General features: G+C 47.4%; 1 protein-coding gene across 2 annotated transcripts; it reads left to right on the plus strand.

Annotated features, from left to right (window-relative positions):
* The first annotated feature begins 259 nt into the window (after positions 1-259).
* On the plus strand, positions 260-19,999 carry LOC125992640 (small ribosomal subunit protein eS21-like). Of its 2 annotated transcripts, none has more exons than XM_068649700.1 (4): positions 260-414; positions 11,049-11,112; positions 19,741-19,812; positions 19,895-19,999. In XM_068649700.1, the coding sequence occupies exons 1-4, from the start codon at positions 329-331 to the stop codon at positions 19,952-19,954; spliced, it is 282 nt and encodes a 93-aa protein (XP_068505801.1). In that variant the 5' UTR covers positions 260-328; the 3' UTR covers positions 19,955-19,999. The 2 variants fall into 2 exon arrangements, 1 of the variants encoding a protein (XP_068505801.1); XR_011086282.1 differs by lacking the exon at positions 260-414 and adding an exon at positions 9,341-10,190.
* Positions 20,000-20,400: the final 401 nt, after the last annotated feature.

The following is a 20,400-nucleotide window of genomic DNA, read 5'->3' on the forward strand; positions in this document are numbered from 1 at the left end:
GGTGGTTTTGGCTGAACCAGTGGACCAGCCGCACCACCTCCTGTCTGTACGCAGTCTCATCACCGTTCTGGATCAGTCCGATGAGAGTGGTGTCGTCTGCATACTTCAGGAGCTTCACGGAAGAGTCACTTGCGGAGAAATCGTTGGTGGAGAGGGAGAAGAGCAGTGGGGAGACGACGCATCCCTGAGGGGCTCCAGTATTGGTGGTCCGGGTGTCAGATGTGATGCTCCCCACATACTCACATACTGTCTCCTGTTGGTCAGGAAGCTGGTGATCCACTGACAGGTGGAGGCAGGCACCGCGAGCTGGGTGAGCTTCTGTTGGAGGATGTCAGGACCGATGGTGTTGAACGCTGAGCTGAAGTCCACAAACAGGATCCTGGCGTACGTTCCTGGGGTGTCCAGATGGTGCAGGTTGTAGTGCAGTCCCATGTTGACCGCATCATCCACCGACCTGTTTGCCCGTCATGACGTCATCTGATGGCGCCGCGAATGGCTGCCACGGTGAGTCGCTCTCTGTTTCTTTGTCTTATTTTGTGTGTTTTCTGTGTCTTCTGCTGTCCATCCCGGATCACTTTTACTAGAGAAGCACTGTTAAACATCGGTCAGTCTTCTTCTGGTATTTTCTCTCCTGTTCTCTCTGATTCGGACTGTTTGTCGGAGATTTTAGCCGGAGCGGCGGTGCTATACAAGCTAGCGCGACGGCGGCGACGCGGAAAACGAGCGGGAGCCCTCGTAAAGCTGCCGTCAATTCATCTGGCGAATGTCTGCTCCCTGGCGAACAAGATGGACGAACTGCTGCTCCTCACTTCAAGGAACACGGACTTCAGCAGATCCGCCGCGCTGTGTTTTGTTGAGACGTGGCTTAGCGAACGAACCCCCCACCACGCCATGGAGTTAGCTGGGTTTCGGCTAACGCGTGCAGATCGCAGCGCGGAGCTCTCCGGAAAATCAAAGGGAGGTGGTCTCTGTTTCTACATTAATGAACGTTGGTGTACCGATGTCATGGTGTTGAGAGAGTTTTGCAGCCCTCTCCTAGAAACACTTTTCATAAACTGCCGGCCGTTCCATTCACCACGGGAGTTCTCCTCGATCGTCATGGCGGCTGTTTACATCCCACCACACGCACGTGCGAGTGAAGCCACGCAGATGCTGGCTGACCAGGTGACAGACATGGAGAGACTTCTACCAAATTTACTAATCATCGTTCTGGGTGATCTTAACAGGGCGAACCTCGCACACGCACTCCCCAGATACAGACAGCACATAACGTGTCCCACCAGAGGGGCACAGACACTGGACCACTGCTACACCGTAATTAAGGATGCATACCACTCTGTGGCTCGTGCAGCTTTAGGACTCTCGGACCACTGTCTAGTTCATCTGATCCCTGCCTACAGACAGAAACTAAAAACTTCTAAGCCTGTGGTGAGGACTGTCAGGAAGTGGACAGTGGAGTCAAGGCAGGACCTCCAAGCCTGCTTTGACTGCACCGATTGGAGTGTTTTTGAAGCTGCAACTTCAGACTTGCATGAACTCACTGACACTGTCACATCATACATCAGTTTTTGTGAGGATCTGTGTGTGCAGACTAAGAGCTTCTGCACGTTCAACAACGACAAACCTTGGTTTACACCGAACCTTAGGAGGCTGCGCAAAGTCAAGGAGGAGGCCTACAGGAGCGGCGACCGGGACCTGTTCAAGCAGACCAGAAACACACTGAACCGAGAGGTCAGGAAAGCCAGGAGGTGTTACGGCGAGAGCCTGGAGAGACACCTCTCTGCCAATCCTGATCCCTCAACAGTGTGGAAAGGCCTGCAGAGCATCACGGGCTTCAAGAAACGAACCCCCCGTCCTGTGGAGAGCCCAAGGCTCACTGACCAGCTAAACAGAATCTACTGCAGGTTTGATCGGTCCTCCCACACAACGGGACCTCCTGCAGCACAATCCACACAATCCACATACTCACCTCCCCCCACAACTGCTCTGTCCACACCTCCATCACCGTGGTCACCGACTCTCTCTCTTGCAGAGGCCGCGCCCGCACTCCAGATTCACGAGGAGGAAGTGCGCCAGATGTTCCGGATACAAAAGATCAGAAGGCACCGGGCCCAGACGGCGTGTCACCTTCCTGCTTGAAAGTCTGCGCGGAGCAGCTGGCGCCCACCTTTGCACGGATCTTCAACCGTTCCCTGGAGCTGTGTGAGGTGCCCTCGTGCTTCAAGAGCTCCACCATCGTTCCAGTGGCCAAGAAGCCCGCCATCACAGGTCTGAATGACTATAGACCTGTTGCACTAACATCTGTGGTCATGAAATCTTTCGAGAGGTTAGTACTGAACCACCTGAAGGATGTCACGGGCCCTACCGGGCAAACAGGTCGGTGGATGATGCGGTCAACATGGGACTGCACTACATCCTGCAACACCTGGACACCCCAGGAAAGTACGCCAGGATCCTGTTTGTGGACTTCAGCTCGGCGTTCAACACCATCACTCCTGACATCCTCCAACAGAAGCTCATCCAGCTCGCGGTGCCTGCCTCCACCTGTCAGTGGATCACCAGCTTCCTGACCAACAGGAGACAGCGTGTGAGGCTGAAGAGCATCACATCTGACACCCTGACCACCAACACTGGAGCCCCTCAGGGATGCGTCCTCTCCCCACTGCTCTTCTCCCTCTACACCAACGATTTCTCCGCAAGTGACTCTTCCGTGAAGCTCCTGAAGTATGCAGACAACACCACTCTCATCGGACTGATCCAGAACGGTGATGAGACTGCGTACAGACAGGAGGTGGAGCGGCTGGTCCACTGGTGCAGCCAAAACCACCTGGACCTGAACCCGCTCAAGACCGTGGAGATGACAGTGGACTTCAGGCGAGGCCCTTCACCACTTTCACCCATCACTATCCGCAGTAATACTATTCTCTCATCAGACACCTTCAAGTTCCTGGGAACCACAATCTCTCGGGACCTGAAATGGACCGGCCACATAGACTCTGTCCGGAAGAAGGCCCAGCAGAGGCTGTACTTCCTGAGACAGCTCAAGAAGTTCAACCTGCCGCGGGAGCTGCTGAAGACCTTCTACACTGCCATCATCCAGTCTGTCCTCTGCACCTCCATCACTGTCTGGTTTGGATCGGCCTCCAAACAAGACAAGCACAGACTGCAACGGACAATAAGGACTGCAGAAAAGATAATTGGAATCAACCTCCCATCTATCCAAGACTTGTAGCTGTCTAGGACCAGGAAACGTGCAAGTAACATCTCAACAGACCCTTCGCACCCAGGTTGCAGCCTGTTTGAACTACTCCCCTCCGGACGCCGTTATAGAGCTCTGTACACTAAAACCAGCAAACACAGAGACAGCTTCTTCCCCCAGGCTGTCGCTCTGATGAACTCACACCACTCTTAGACTCTGAGACTCATTACTGTGCAATAACATCCCGCTTGCCACACCTGTTTTGTCTACACTGTTTGTACTATGTGTCCTCTCTGCATCCATTGCAGCCTGGTCATCCTAGAAGAGGGACCCTCCCATCTGTGGTCTCTTCTCAAGGTTTCTCATTTCCCCTAGCTGGAGTTTTGAGTTTTTCCTTGCCCTCTTGGGAGTTTAAGATCAGGGGGTGTTTGAGAATATCTTTCGTTCTTCACATGTCCTGAGTGTTGTTGTTAGTCACCTAAATGTTGAACAGAGGCTGTGATTTACCAAAGTCAAATTCCTTGTTTGGCACGCTCAAACATGGCGAAAAAAAAAAAAAAAAAAAAAAAAAACTCTTGAATCTTGCCCAATAGGCAAACTGGAGGGGGTCAAGCAGGGGGCTCGTTACATCCTTCAGGTGGTTCAGCACTAACCTCTCGAAATATTTCATGACAACAGATGTCAGTGCGACAGGTCTATAGTCATTCAAACCTTTGATGGCGGGCTTCTTGACCACTGGAACGAAGGTGGAGCTCTTGAAGCACGAGGCCACCTCACACAGCTCCAGGGAATGGTTAAAGATCCGTGCAAAGGTGGGCGCCAGCTGCTCAGCGCAGACTTTCAAGCAGGAAGGTGACACGCTGTCTGGGCCCGGTGCCTTCTTTTGCCTCCGGAACATCTGGCACACTTCCTCCTCGCGGATCTGGATTGTGGGCGCGGCCTCTGCGAGAGAGAGAGTCGGTGACAACGGTGATGGAGGTGTGGACAGAGCAGTTATAGAGGGAGGTGAGTATGTAGATTGTGCTGCAGGAGGTCCCGTTGTGTGGGAGGACCGATCAAACCTGCAGTAGAACCTGTTTAGCTGGTTAACAAGACTTGGGCTCTCCACAGGATGGAGAGTTCGTTTCTTGAAGTCCGTGATGCTCTGCATACCTTTCCACACTGTTGAGGGATCAGGATTGGCAGAGAGGTGTCTCTCCAGGCTCTCTCCGTAACACCTCCCGGCTTTCCTGACCTCTTGGTTCAGTGTGTTTCTGGTCCGCTTGAACCGGTCCCGGTCGCCGCTCCTGTAGGCCTCCTCCTTGATTTTGCGCAGCCTCCTGAGGTTCGGTGTAAACCAAGGTTTGTCGTTGTTGTGCGTGCAGAAGGTCTTAGTCTGCACACACAGATCCTCACAAAAACTGACAGTGTCATTGAGTTCATACAGGTCTGAAGTTGCAGCTTCAAAAATTCCCCAATCGGTGCAGTCAAAGCAGGCTTGGAGGTCCTGCCTTGACTCCACTGTCCACTTCCTCACAGTCCTCACCACAGGCTTAGAAGTTTTTAGTTTCTGTCTGTAGGCAGGGATCAGATGAACTAGACAGTGGTCCGAGAGTCCTAAAGCTGCACAAGCCACAGAGTGGTATGCATCCTTAATTACGGTGTAGCAGTGGTCCAGTGTCTGTGCCCCTCTGGTGGGACACGTTATGTGCTGTCTGTATCTGGGGAGTTCGTGTGCGAGGTTCGCCCTGTTAAGATCACCCAGAACAATGATTAGTGAATTTGGTAGAAGTTTCTCCATGTCTGTCACCTGGTCAGCCAGCATCTGCGTGGCTTCACTCGCACGTGCGTGTGGTGGAATCTAAACAGCCGCCATGACGATCGAGGAAAACTCCCGTGGTGAATAGAACGACGCAGGATGGGGCCGAAGGCCCTGGCCTGCTGATCAAAGCACAGCAGGGGGTCTTTCACGATGTTGTGTAAACAAAACAACTTTGATTGCTTCCTCTGCAGCTAGTCAATCAGTTCAAAAGATCTTAGCACTTTGTTCTACTACTTTTGTTAAGACAGGACAGGCGAGGGTAATTATTACAGGTTACGTTCCAACATAATCCTACGATAAAGATAACCTGGAAAACCCTAACATCTCCCTCCTGTTTTATCATATGATTATGTCACCCCAAACAACAAAGACAAGTAAGAAAAAAACATATATATATGTATAATGAAGAAAGAAGAATAGTAAAAATAAAAACAACAAACAATGATAGCAACACTTTCCAGTGAAGATTAGGCATTACCTCAACACCCCAGATCAAACTTATTGTGTAAGCGAAAAACCTGCTGGCCAGATGTTATTAGCAGGAAAATTCTTACACGGTCCCTTTGCCTTAAGGCGACCAGAATGCTATCAATAAAAACAAAAAGAAAAACAAAGAAACAGTACATCCGCGTATCCATTACTTGCGAAGCATATTTGATGGTCAAATCAACAAGTTTCCGTAATACATGCTCAACAGAACAGCATCTACGCAATCCACGCCTCATTATCATTATCACATCTGTCACGTCTAAGAAGTTGTATATGTGCTCACGTTTTCGTCAGCTGATGATGTTCTAGTCTGTAGGTGAGGTCTGTCACACACACTCGTGTCCAGTTGGCAGGCAGCATCGGACAACTCTTGTGACCACAAAACCACGATCCGTTCTGAACAGGCACGTGCACTCATAGGATGCAGGTGAGGCAGTGCCTCTGAACTTCTGGATGAAGTAGGTCCCGTCCGATGGTGCAGCCATGTTGGTAGTAGAGCCCTTACACCTTGAAAACGGCTCTCTCATCCTGGCACACAGCGGTGATGTCAAAAGCTCCCATCCAGTTTCCTCCTGGAGAGCAGTCATCGTTAATGCATTTGTGGGTCCTGCAACCTTGGATGCAACATGTGTAGTCAGCAAGACTTGGAATGGTCCCTCCCGTCGTGGCTGGCCCAGTTCCTTCTTTTGATGACCTTGGTGTAGACCCAGTCTCCTGGATTGATGGGGTTGTCGACCTGTGAGGAGGAAAGATCAAGCGGCAGTAAATTTATCTTTGACACAGTTTGAGCGTCCTGATCATATAATCTGCCAAGGACTGCTCTTCATCTGTTGCTTGCAACTCTCGTAGTCAATTGTAGTGCCCATTTAACTGGCAAATAGGAATGTTTGCGGGAAGAGTTTGAACACTTCCTAATGATTCCCTTTAACCAAAAACTATTTATGACAGGGGCATTCCCATTTATTGCCTCCTGGTGTAAAAGAGATTGTCTTATCCATGCCTTCTTTCTCCTCACACGCTCGCACCCACACAGGGTGTGCACACACACACACACACACACTCACACACAGACAAAGGGATTCTAATCCATCTCTCATGTAGCTTCTCTTGATAGAATCTCCTATTGGTAACTGTATAGCAGACGTTTTAGCATATATTCCCATACTCTGCTCTCTCACTTCTACTTTTTCATGTCGGTGCAGTCGTAGGTGGCCCCTATTGCATTCATTGTCTTGTTAACTGTCGCCGTGTGACTCCTATGCATGATTGTGTGAATGTCAAAAATTGAACGTACCTAACTTTCTGACCATCCAACCTCCACTGTGGAACAAAAAACCTTACTATTGTATTGAGTAGGTACATTGAGCAACCTAGCTTCCTCCTGACTGCCAAATGTCCTGTTCTAAAATTTATATAACTCGACCTCTACGTCTTAAGCTTGATGAGCCAAAATATAAGATCTTGCTCTTGTTTCCTACCGTTTTAGCCTATTTGTTTTATCCAAATCCGTTCAATCTCTGATTATAATCTGTAGCCCTACGTATTTTTCAAATTTTTATTTATTTATTCATCAAATCTCCTCAGTTCTGTCAAACTCAGTGCACAATGAACCTCCCTTCCACTTTGAACCAAGCTCCACCAAATTTGGTAACGCCAAGGAGTGCGATTTGGTTGTCGGACACTCCAAGTCCATTTCTTTTTGCCGCACTTCACCCTATCAAGTTGGTGTTCTTTTGTTGTTGCTTCAGAGCGACCCCATCCATCACTCTTGAATGAGTCCATTGTTCAAATGAGTCAATTTTCATCATTGTGAGTTCCTCCGCTTTTCACTGTCTTTTCTCGTCCCTGAGGATGTTGTCTGTCCTCCGGAGTGTACTTGTCCTCCTCCAAGCACAACAGCAGTCTTTTCTTGTCCTTCGCCAAAGGTCAAAGGTGCTTCAGAGCCAGGCACCATTTTGTGGTTGTTCACGGCTGCAGGCGAAGTCTCGGATTGGGTTTCAGGGACTCTGACACTGAGAATGACATGCTGGGACATCAAACTTGTAAGACTATCTCCAAATGTAGCTGCGCCATCAATTTGCTGGTAACATTGTTTACCAAACTTCAAATTCTCCTAATAACAGCGGTCTCGTTTTTATATCGTAAATCCTGCAACTCATCCTATTTTTGAGCTACATTTTATCTATAGTTCCAATTTAATCGGACAGTATGTTGTCTTCAGTATCATTATTGAAAATCAACTCATCGAGGTCTGCTTTCCACATCAAGCCCTAATCTGTATGTCTTGACCTCTCACATGTTATTGTCATGCTTGCTCAAAAATGTGACTTAGAGTATGGTGCTGTGAATTCTCAATCTCCCCAATGAAATTGGATCCCACCTCGTAGTTCTTATCGCTCTCATGTTCCTGTTAGCCTGGAATTGTCCAAATCAAAAATGTTTTCTTTTAACTGTCTTTCTTTTGAACCTCTAAATCTCTCGTGTTGCTAACCTATCTACACCCTAACAAAAAATTTACCACAAGATAACACCAAATGTATTCGAAAATTCATTGTCATAAAGTGTTGTATTATTACTATCTTCCACTATCTGTCCTACTCACTCCCCCCTTTTGAGGCTTGGCAACGCCCATGCCTCACACCTTGACAAACTTTTTAGGAGAATGCGTTCTTTACTACATACGATTCCATCATCATTTAATTTGACTTTCTTTTCAAAACGCTTCTCAATTTCTCAGTTCACACATCTTCTACATATGTTACTGGTTCTCCAGTTTTTTTCTCTAGTTAATTATCAATCCAAAACCTACGTGTTTCTTTCTAACATTCAACCTTCTCAAAATCACTCTTTCATCAAAGTCGCTCTACTAATTTTCTATAGTAGTCGCCAACAACTTCAACCATTCAACCTGTAATTTCTTTTCATTCAGGCTATCATTCATCAATGTTCATTTGCATCTCACACACAGTCTCCAAAAAGGAGTCTTTCTATCACATTGGTCCCAATTCATCCAAGCTCACCACACAACATTCATATATCATTTTCAACTCAGGTTTCCTGGTAGAACAATCCACCAATTCAAAAAAAACTTAACTAAAAGAAACAATTGGCAAATTAATCTGATTTTTTTCTTTGTTTTTAAATTTGAAGAACTCAATCTCTCAGATTTAGCTTGCATTTAGAATTTTGCATAATCTTATAACACAACCAATCAATTATTCCTATTAAATGTGGCATTGCAAAATCTTAAATTCACAATTTAGCTTCTCCCAATTCCTGAAAGCATGTTCTGTTGTTTTGTTAACTCCGAATTTCTCATGATGGCTTGACACTAACATGCACTAGTGTGGATTAGTTTCTGCTCGCAAACAGATTTCTCTCTTTTTCTTTCATTTTTATCTGTCAAAATTGTTTCTGTTCTGCGGTGTAAATTAAATAGACAACAGTCTAGCAAATTTCTTTATACTAAAAGTTTAGCCAATCTTCATCAACTTAACACATACGCACACACATGCACAGCTCTCGCGTGCGGAAGGTAGGTCTCAGCAACAATGATTCGTCACAGGCTGGCCATTTCCTGTGGTTGATCATGAGCTGGTCCCTTCCATGCACACGAGGTCAGCACATTCTAATTTTATTTATTTACCTTCTAGAAGCAAGTTGCATTTCTTTACCACTTGATTTGCATATTTTAACTTCAGTGTAACACAATTTGATCCCTATTCATTTGTAATTGGGCCTACAAACAGCATTGTCGTACTTGTGTGGACAGGGGCTCTAACAATCTAAAACGATTTTTGATAACCTGACAATGACATGTTTTGCTGTCATATGGGGGAGGTTTCAGATCTTTTAAATTTCGATACATGATTTGCATAGGACCGGAAACTCCTCTTGCCCCTTGCTTGAGCCGCGGCTTGAGCTGCGGCCTTGCACCTGCTCACAGGGGCCTTATTGTCTCCTGGTCTGACAAACACTTGTGACCGCATCAGTTTTCATCTTTCTAGCTTTTGTCTCTTGAATTCGTTCTCATCTCTTTGTGAAGATTTCAACCACACTCTAGCACTTCTACCACTTCTTCCACATTTCAAATTTCCTTGTACTCCATACATTTTCTTCCACTTCAGCATGTCCATCCAGTCACCAGCATCATCACTGAATGACTACAGACCCATAGCACTCACTTCCATCATGATGAAGTGCTTTGAGAGACTGGTGAAGGCCCACTTAACATCCACCCTCCCCACTACTCTAGACCCATACCAATTTGCCTACCGCCCCAAGCGCTCCACTGATGACGCCATAGCAACAGCACTCCACCTCTGCCTGGCTCATCTGGAGAACAAAAACAGTCACGCGCGGATGCTGTTCATTGACTCCAGCTCTGCGTTCAACACAGTCATCCCCCAACATCTGGTGAAAAAGCTGAGTACAATAGGCGTCAGAACTTAACTGTGCAACTGGCTGCTGGACTTTCTAACGAACAGACCGCAGACAGTCAGAGTCGGAAACAACTCCTCAGCGACCACCGTCATAAACACCGGGGTGCCGCAAGGATGTGTGCTATCCCCCCTGCTGTTCACGCTGATGACCCACGACTGCTCTGCCAGATTTGAAACGAATCACATCATCAAATTTGCAGATGACACAACAGTGGTGGGCCTCATCAAAGACAACGATGACTCAGCATACAGAGAGGAGGTACAGCAACTCATCACCTGGTGTGATAGGAACAAGCACAAGCAGACTGAGTAACAGCTTCTTTCCTCAAGCCATCAGACTCATGAACACACTGAGGAAAACCACTTGAACATTCCAAAGTCACCATGCCACTTGGCACTTTACTCTTGCACCTTATATACAGTTATACACTTTTTCACTTTACTTCTATGACCACTGATTGTATTTCTGCTGCTGTGTATGTATGTGTGTGTGTGTGGGTCTGTATTGTCAATACTCTTATTACACACCGTGTGTGTGTGTGCGTGTGTGTGAATGTGAGAGAGAGTATTTTATTGTATAGTACTGCACATGTTTATCAGCATGTTAGTGTTTGAATGACTGCAATGTGTAAGTGTGCATTGTCTATGTTTATGTTGTGAATGAATATGTCAGAGAAAGAAATTGTAAATTCAGTATGAGTAAGTTAGCTGTGTGTTTGTGTGTGTTGTGTGTATGTGTGTGTGAGAAAGAAAGAGATTTATGTCAATGTCTTATTTAAATGTTTTTAGTTAAACCGGTTCAGGGTGTCCCCCGCCTACTGCCCGATGACGGCTGGGATAGGCTCCAGCACGCCCGCGACCCCCGTGGGGACTAAGCGGTTCAGAAAATGGATGGATGGATGGATGCACATTGGAGACGGGTCAAACGCAATTTCAAACTTCTGTGGTAACCCTGTTACATAGGATTTTTGACAATAAAGTAAACTTGAACTTGAACTTGAATCTGCTTCTCAACCTTCTGAAACGGATTGTGGTTGAAAACCGAGGTTTGACTGTATTTTTATTAATCAATGGAAACACTGTTTTTTAAATTATTATTTTTATTTTATTTTTAAAGCTCTGCGAGCAACCGGATCATCGGAGCCAAGGACCACGCTTCCGTACAGATCAACATAGCAGAGGTAATCTTTTTCCAACTTACCGTATTTTTGGCACAATAAGGCACTTGGGGTTAAAAGGCACAATTGCAGGGTCTGTTTTGTATTTAATCCACACATAGAGCGCATTATCGGGCCTATTTATGGCATGACTTGTGGTAAACAAAAAGTTATAGGACCAAGACACTGACATTGGTTGTACTTTATTCTACTGTTTAACCATGTACTCTATGTACTCACATTATTGTTAATAGATATTTATATGCAAATCCGTCCAAGTCCATGACTTCTGTATCCAAATTAGACAATTGGGCAAGTTTGCCATGAAACATGCCAAGTTCCATATTGTCTTGTCGTCACGTTGCTCTTCTGCAATGATCCTGGCTTTCCAGAAAGCTCTAATTGTGCCTTGTAAGCAGTGTTCCCTCTAATTTTTCAAGTGACTGTGCAAACACACAAGCTCCCTGTGCACACTGTGGACCACTGTGTGCAACACCAGAATGAATGAATGAATGAACAAATAAATAAATAAATAAATAAATATTGTCAATGAGAACTTTAACTTGCTCGGGGTCGGATTTTGTTTTGTGTGACAGCTCGTTCCTTTTCTGTCGATCTTTTGCGTTCTTTGCAATAACGTACCGATCCGCTCTCCCATCTTGAGTCTTTGTACAATTCCAACAGCTTTCAAATGACATTTCTGCTGAATGTGACGCGCGAGGTAGTCCAACTTCCATTTCTTCCGTATTTTTCCCTCCGTAAACTCGCCCACCACTTTGGCTTCACTGCATGTTTTGCAGAGGAGACCTTTCTCATTCAAAAAGAGAAAATCTCACCCAGTTTCACTGTTTCCTCTTGTAGTTGCACACACTCCGACAGCCATCCAAACTTAAAAGAAGCATCTCTTATTTATTTTGGCTTGGCGAGTGGATGTGTCGCTGCTCATTCGTTTCGCCATGATTAGCTAATTTAGCATTTGCATCGCTTGACTCTGCCGCACTGCATGGATAGGCAGGACACATATGTGTCATACATATACTATGTAGCCTAAGTGAAACATATCATTGGCTGGACAACTGTCAATTACTGATTTACACTACAAAAAGGCACAGAAAGAAAATCATTCATCCACTTAATTAGATTAGAGTACGTCTAACAGTAGATCTTAATCAATCAGTTTATGCTGAATTGTATTTTGTGCGCAGCATGTAATTTCATGTGCGCCAAGACTGCACGACCAGTCCGCAATTGCGCAGCTTAGAGGGAACACTGCTCGTAAGCACGTCTCTTTGTCTATGCCAGGGTTCGGCAACCCAAAATGTTCAAAGGGCCATATCGGCCCAAAAAAAACAAAAAACATACCTGTCTGGAGCCTTAAAAATCTAAAAGCCTTTTATAATGCAACATAGTGTCAATACATAAGTTGTATGCCTATTATTAAAATAATCTAAAGAAAAATAGTGGTGTCAATTTGATCACTTCTTCTTGCGGCCCATTAGAGTTCACGTACTTGCATAGCAGCGGTGTCTGTTCGATATCGGTCGCGTCACTCGACTCACCCATCACAGGCAATTGAAAAAGCTGTAGCTGAATTGATGTCCTTGAGCTTGAAAGACTGCATCCATGCGGTTCGACAATGATTCATATTGATGAAATCATCAGGAAAGAATGCAGTCTTGCGTGCCTCTCAAGAGTTCAAGATTTTTTGGTTTTGTCTTCCAAGCGTCCGCCATCATTCTACCCCAAACATGCTCAATGATGTTCGTGTCTGGTGACTGGGCTGGCCAGTACTGGAGCACCTTGATCTAGAACAAGGGCGTTCTATTCAGCCTACTCATACCCCCACTCTGTTTCTCTTAATAAATATGCCCTTGCAGGAAGGAGGGTTCAGACTTCATTCCTTCAATGGGTGAAATCTCCACCTGCAGGTGTCTAAAAGAACTTGCTTGTCTCCCGTGGTGTTCTTGCAAAATAAGTGTGAGTGAGCAAATCTCTAACACCAATCATAAAAGGTGTTAGAGTTGTGCTCACTCTAACTTATTTTGCAAGAACCACACGGGAGACAAGCAAGTCCTTTTAGACACCTGCAGGTGGAGAGTTCACTCGCTCAGGAATGAAGTCTGAAAACCCTCCCAACTGCAAGGACATATTTATTAAGAGTGGGGGCTGGTGTAGACTGAATAGGAAGCCCAAAACATATCAGGGGGAACTTTTACGACCTTGTGTAGGATGAGACAAGGTAGGTTATTTATTACCGGTTGCATTCCAACATAATCATCCGATAAGGATAATCTGAAAAACCCTAACAATTGGGAAGAGGTAGCTAATATTTCTTGACATTTTAGTATGTTGATATTGCCTTCTAACTAGCAAAGGTTTTGCTAGGATTGGGTGTATTGTATGACAAGCCGACAAAACTTGTTTTGCCAAACTCTGACCTTTCTGTGTTCATTAAAAGATCAATATTTCTGCAGTGAAGCAAATTTATTTTCATACATTACACCTCATTTGGGTGAGTCAAAGTCAGGTTATAAGCCATTGTTTCTACAACATGGACAAGCGACAGAACTTCTGTCAGACACTGTATATAGTTTGTCCTTGTTCAAGCTCTATGTACGTTCTGTATTATATGTAATGTGGACGTATTTCTATGTATGAAATAAAGTCATTCATTCAACTATGTCTGCTACAGGTGGACAATGTCACGGGTCGTTTCAACGGTCAGTTCAAGACCTATGCCATCTGTGGCGCCATCCGCAGAATGGTGAGTCATCCTGGATTGTGTTCAATGGTTCAAATGCTTGTGGTTTTTTACATGTGCGTGTTGTCTCCTAAATGCAAAACAGGGGGAGTCTGATGATTCCATCCTCAGGCTGGCAAAGAATGATGGTGTTGTTGCCAAGTAAGATGACATTTTTGTCATCAGCACGTATCTTGTGTTATAATGTGCATTTTTCTCTCCATAGGAACATCTGAGTGATATCTTTAAAATAAAATGTAACAAAATCCAAATGCTTTATTGGTCCTGGTTTTTATTTTATTTTAATTTTTTTTAGCGCATAGAGCACATTTGTTTTGTTTGTTTTTTAAAGTCCATTAGATTACAATTACAAAGTGAATAATTATCCCAGTAAAAATACTGAATTTTTGTCCTGTCATCCGTACATACATCATCTACCGATTATCTGGAGGTTGGGCCGTAGAGGCAGCATTTTCAGCAAGAAAGCCCAGACTTCCTTATCTCCAGCCACTTCTTCTAGCTCTTCCCGATGTATCCCAAGGAGTTCCCAGGCCAGCTGGGAGTCGGGAGCTGTGTCCAAATTCACAGGGTGCGTTCTCCGAAGGCCGTTTTTTAGGATGCATGACGTAACTTTCGGCGTGACTCAGCTGCCCAAGTAGTTGAAACGCAGGGATGTTTTTTCACTTGTTGAATATGAACGTCCATCCATCCATCCATCCATCCATCCATCCATCCATCCATCTTCTTCCGCTTATCCGGGGTCGGGTCGCGGGGGCAACAGCTTCAGGAGGGACTCCCAGACTTCCCTCTCCCCAGCCACTTCATCCAGCTCATCCCGGGGGATCCCAAGGCGTTCCCAGGCCAGCTGAGAGACATAGTCTCTCCAGCGCGTCCTGGGTCGTCCCCGGGGTCTCCTACCGGTGGGACATGCCCGGAACACCTCCCCAGGGAGGCGTCCAGGAGGCATCCTGATAAGATGCCCGAGCCACCTCATCTGGCTCCTCTCAACGTGGAGGAGTAGCGACTCTACTCCGAGTCTCTCCCGGATGACCGAGCTTCTCACCCTATCTCTAAGGGAGAGCCCGGACATCCTGCGGAGAAAACTCATTTCGGCCGCTTGTATCCGAGATCTCGTTCTTTCGGTCACGACCCATAGCTCGTGACCATAGGTGAGGGTAGGAGCGTAAATCGACCGGTAAATTGAGAGCTTTGCCTTTTGGCTCAGCTCTCTCTTCACCACAACGGACCGGTACAGGGTCCGCATTACTGCCGACGCTGCACCGATCCGCCTGTCGATCTCACGCTCCATCCTCCCCTCACTCGTGAACAAGACTCCAAGATACTTGAACTCCTCCACTTGGGGCAGGATCTCATCCCCGATCCGGAGAGGGCATTCCACCCTTTTCCGATCGAGGACCATGGACTCGGATTTGGAGGTGCTGACCCTCATCCCGACCGCTTCACACTCGGCTGCGAACCGTTCCAGCGAGAGCTGGAGATCACGGCCTGAAGAAGCCAACAGCACCACGTCATCTGCAAAAAGCAGAGACGCGATGCTGAGGTCCCCAAACCGGACCCCCTCAACGCCTCGGCTGCGCCTAGAAATTCTGTCCATAAAAATTATGAACAGAATCGGTGACAAAGGGCAGCCTTGGCGGAGTCCAACCCTCACTGGGAACGAATCCGACTTACTGCCGGAAATGCGGACCAGACTCTGGCATCGGTGATACAGGGACCGAACCGCCCTTATCAGTTGGCTTGGCACCCCGTACTCCCGAAGCACCCTCCACAGAACCTCCCGAGGGACACGGTCAAACGCCTTCTCCAAGTCCACAAAACACATGTGGACTGGTTGGGCAAACTCCCATGCACCCTCGAGGATCCTGCCGAGGGTGTAGAGCTGGTCCACTGTTCCACGGCCAGGACGAAAGCCACACTGCTCCTCCTGAATCCGAGGTTCGACCTCCCGACGGACCCTCCTCTCCAGCACCCCTGAATAGACCTTACCAGGGAGGCTGAGGAGTGTGATTCCCCTGTAATTGGAACACACCCTCCGGTCCCCCTTCTTAAAGAGGGGAACCACCACCCCAGTCTGCCAATCCAGAGGCACTGTCCCCGATGTCCACGCAACGTTGTAGAGGCGTGTCAGCCATGACAGCCCCACAACATCCAGAGCCTTTAAGAACTCTGGGCGGATCTCATCCACCCCCGGGGCCTTGCCACCGAGGAGTTTTTTAACTACCTCAGTGACTTCGACCCCAGAGATTGGAGAATCCGCCTCAGAGTCTCTAGGCCCTGCTTCCTCAATGGAAGGCGTGTAGGTGGAATTGAGGAGGTCTTCGAAGTATTCTCCCCACCGACTCACGACGTCCCGAGTCGAGGTCAGCAGCACGCCATCCCCACTGTAAACAGTGTTGACGTTGCACTGCTTCCCCCTCCTGAGACGCCGGATGGTGGACCAGAATTTCCTCGAAGCCGTCCGAAAGTCATTCTCCATGGCCTCACCGAACTCCTCCCACGCCCGGGTTTTTGCCTCAGCAACCGCCGAAGCCGCGTTCCGCTTGGCCATCCGGTACCTCTCAGCTGCCTCCGGAGTCCCGCAGGCCAAAACGGCCCGATAGGACTCCTTCTTCAGCTTGACGGCATCCCTTACCGCCGGTGTCCACCAGCGGGTTCGGGGGTTGCCGCCACGACAGGCACCAACGACCTTACGGCCACAGCTCCGGTCGGCCGCCTCAACAATGGAGGCGCGGAACATGGTCCACTCAGACTCAATGTCCCCCGCCTCCCCCGGGACGTGGGAAAAGCTCTGCCGGAGGTGGGAGTTGAAGCTCTTCCTGACAGGAGATTCTGCCAGACGTTCCCAGCAGACCCTCACAGAGCGTTTGGGTCTGCCAGGTCGGACCGGCATCTTCCCCCACCATCGGAGCCAACCCACCACCAGGTGGTGATCAGTTGACAGCTCCGCCCCTCTCTTCACCCGAGTGTCCAAAACATGCGGCCGCAAATCCGATGACACGACTACAAAGTCGATCATCGAACTGCGGCCTAGGGTGTCCTGGTGCCAAGTGCACACATGGACACCCTTATGTTTGAACATGGTGTTCATTATTGAAAATCCGTGTCGAGCACAGAAGTCCAACAATAGAACACCGCTCGGGTTCAGATCAGGGGGGCCGTTCCTCCCAATCACGCCCTTCCAGGTCTCACTGTCATTGCCCACGTGAGCATTGAAGTCACCCAGTAGAACGATAGAGTCCCCAGAAGGAGCGCTATCCAGCACTTCCTCCAGGGACCCCAAGAAGGGTGGGTACTCTGAGCTGCTGTTTGGTGCATAGACACAAACAACAGTCAGGGCCCGTCCCCCCACCCAAAGGCGGAGGGAGGCTACCCTCTCGTTCACCGGGGTGAACCCCAATGTGCAGGCGCCCAGCCGGGGGGCAATAAGTATACCCACACCTGCTCGACGCCTCTCACCGTGGGCAACTCCAGAGTGGAAGAGAGTCCAGCCCCTCTCGAGAGGGCTTGTACCGGAACCCAAACTGTGTGTGGAGGCTAGTCCGACTATATCTAGTCGGAATCTTTCTGCCTCACACACCAGCTCGGGCTCCTTTCCAGCCAGAGAGGTGACATTCCATGTCCCAAGAGCCAGCTTCTGCAGCCGGGGATCAGACCGCCAAGGTCCCCGCCTTTGGCTGCCGCCCAGCTCACATTGCACCCGACCCCTTCGGCCCCTCCCACAGGTGGTGAGCCCATGGGAAGGGGGACCCACGTTTCCATTTCGGGCTATGCCCGGCCGGGCCCCATGGGCGAAGGCCCGGCCACCAGACGCTCGCCTTCGAGCCCCGCCTCCAGGCCTGGCTCCAGAGGGAGGCCCCGGTGACCCGCGTCCGGGCGAGGGAAAACTAAGTCCATTTATATCACTCATCATAAGGGGCTTGTGAGCCGTGCTTTGTCTGGCCCCTCACCTAGGACCCGTTTGCCATGGGTGACCCTACCAGGGGCATGAAGCCCCCGACAACATGGCTCCTAGGATCATAGGGGCACGCAAACCCCTCCACCACGATAAGGTGACGACTCGCGGAGGGGTGAATATGAACGTAACAGTTAAAATCCACCTGTTTTTCACCATCTGAACGAGTGGCTATTTTGCTCACCAGTTTTCTAAAGCTGAACTGCGATTGTTTTTGACTTGAGACCTGGCAACTGTGATGTCATTTTTAGTCGGCAGCGAGTGGCAATATGGTTGCCCCCCTGTGATGGATAAGAACGAGTGAATTTTGTTACTTATCTCATTCCAAGGACGCAATATTAATAAGAATGATGTATTTCGGCTCCTGTGGGCATATATAACATATTTTAAATAAAATGTTGGGTTGAGTTACCCTTTAATAGGAGTGGAGCGCACTCTTGCTCTCTGAACATGCCTACTCACAGAGTAGTGCTACTTTGCTGGAGCACATCCTCGCACTCTGGGCAGTAGTCATGGACACCCTGAACTGGTTGTCACCAAATCGCGGGACACACATAGACGAATAACCATTAACACTCAAACCTACAGACAATTTATAGTCGTCAGTCGGCCTACCATGCACGTCTATTCAACATTGGAGAACATTGGAATACCAGGAGGAAACCCAGGCAGGCATGGGGAGAACATGCGAGCTCCACTCAGAAAGTCCGTAGCCGAAATCGGACCCACAACCTTTGCATTGTAAGCCAAACATGCTAACCAGTGCTCCACCATGCTGCCAAATAAAAAGTTTTACTGGGTTAATTGTAGTACATACTGTTGGGTTGACAACATTTATCTGAAATCAATCTCAGAGGCGGTAGGTCTTTTTGGCTTAGCGTTTTCTTCTGCGCAGAAGGGCGCACCCCAAACACACGCAACAAGTGTGGCTGAGATCCGCGCTCTGCTCGAATTTAGCCGTGCCTTTTATTGAGAGAGAAACAAAGGGGCAAGTGTACATGATCGGGCAGGTTCCCAGGCAGGAAGTACATTCCATAGTTATCTCATTACCACAGAACAAATGGGATACTCTTATGGACGGAGCAGTATGGACGTCTCATGACTATTAGCTTAACAAAGACCTAGTCTTAGTGGCCCTGGGAATACATCCCTGTGCCGTACTCATGACTTCAACTAAAAGGACTTGCTTGTCTCGCGTGTGGTTCTTGCAAAATAAGTTAGAGTGAGCACAACTCTAACACCTTTTATGATTGGTGTTAGAGATTTGCTCACTCACACTTATTTTGCAAGAACCACACGGGAGACAAGCAAGTTCTTTTAGACACCTGCAGGTGGAGAGTTCACTCGCTCAGGAATGAAGTCTGAAAACCCTCCCAACTGCAAGGACATATTTATTAAGAGAAAGAGTGGGGGCTGGTGTAGACTGAATAGGAAGCCCAAAACATATCAGGAGGAACTTTTACGACCTTGTGTAGGATGAGACAAGGTACGTTATTTATTACCGGTTGCATTCCAACATAATCATACGATAAGGATAATCTGAAAAACCCTAACAATTGGGAAGAGGTAGCTAATATTTCTTGACATTTTAGTATGTTGATATTGCCTTCTAACTTGCAAAGGTTTTGCTACGATTGGGTGTATTGTATGACAAGGCGACAAAACTTGTTTTGCCAAACTCTGACCTTTCTGTGTTCATTAAAAGATCAATATTTCTGCAGTGAAGCAAATTTATTTTCATACATTACACCTCATTTGGGTGAGTCAAAGTCAGGTTATAAGCCATTGTTTCTACAACATGGACAAGCGACAGAACTTCTGTCAGACACTGTATATAGTTTGTCCTTTTTCAAGCTCTATGTACGTTCTGTATTATATGTAATGTGGACGTATTTCTATGTATGAAATAAAGTCATTCATTCAACTATGTCTGCTACAGGTGGACAAGGTCACGGGTCGTTTCAACGGTCAGTTCAAGACCTATGCCATCTGTGGCGCCATCCGCAGAATGGTGAGTCATCCTGGATTGTGTTCAATGGTTCAAATGCTTGTGGTTTTTTACATGTGCGTGTTCTCTCCTAAATGCAAAACAGGGGGAGTCTGATGATTCCATCCTCAGGCTGGCAAAGAATGATGGTGTTGTTGCCAAGTAAGATGACATTTTTGTCATCAGCACGCATCTTGTGTTATAACGTGCATTTTTCTCTCCATAGGAACATCTGAGTGATATCTTTAAAATAAAATGTAACAAAATCCAAATGCTTTATTGGTCCTGGTTTTTATTTTATTTTAATTTTTTTTAGCGCATAGAGCACATTTGTTTTGTTTGTTTTTTAAAGTCCATTAGATTACAATTACAAAGTGAATAATTATCCCAGTAAAAATACTGAATTTTTGTCCTGTCATCCGTACATACATCATCTACCGATTATCTGGAGGTTGGGCCGTAGAGGCAGCATTTTCAGCAAGAAAGCCCAGACTTCCTTATCTCCAGCCACTTCTTCTAGCTCTTCCCGATGTATCCCAAGGAGTTCCCAGGCCAGCTGGGAGTCGGGAGCTGTGTCCAAATTCACAGGGTGCGTTCTCCGAAGGCCGTTTT

This window comes from Syngnathus scovelli, unplaced genomic scaffold, assembly GCF_024217435.2.
Source record: "Syngnathus scovelli strain Florida unplaced genomic scaffold, RoL_Ssco_1.2 HiC_scaffold_23, whole genome shotgun sequence".
Lineage (NCBI taxonomy): Eukaryota > Metazoa > Chordata > Actinopteri > Syngnathiformes > Syngnathidae > Syngnathus > Syngnathus scovelli.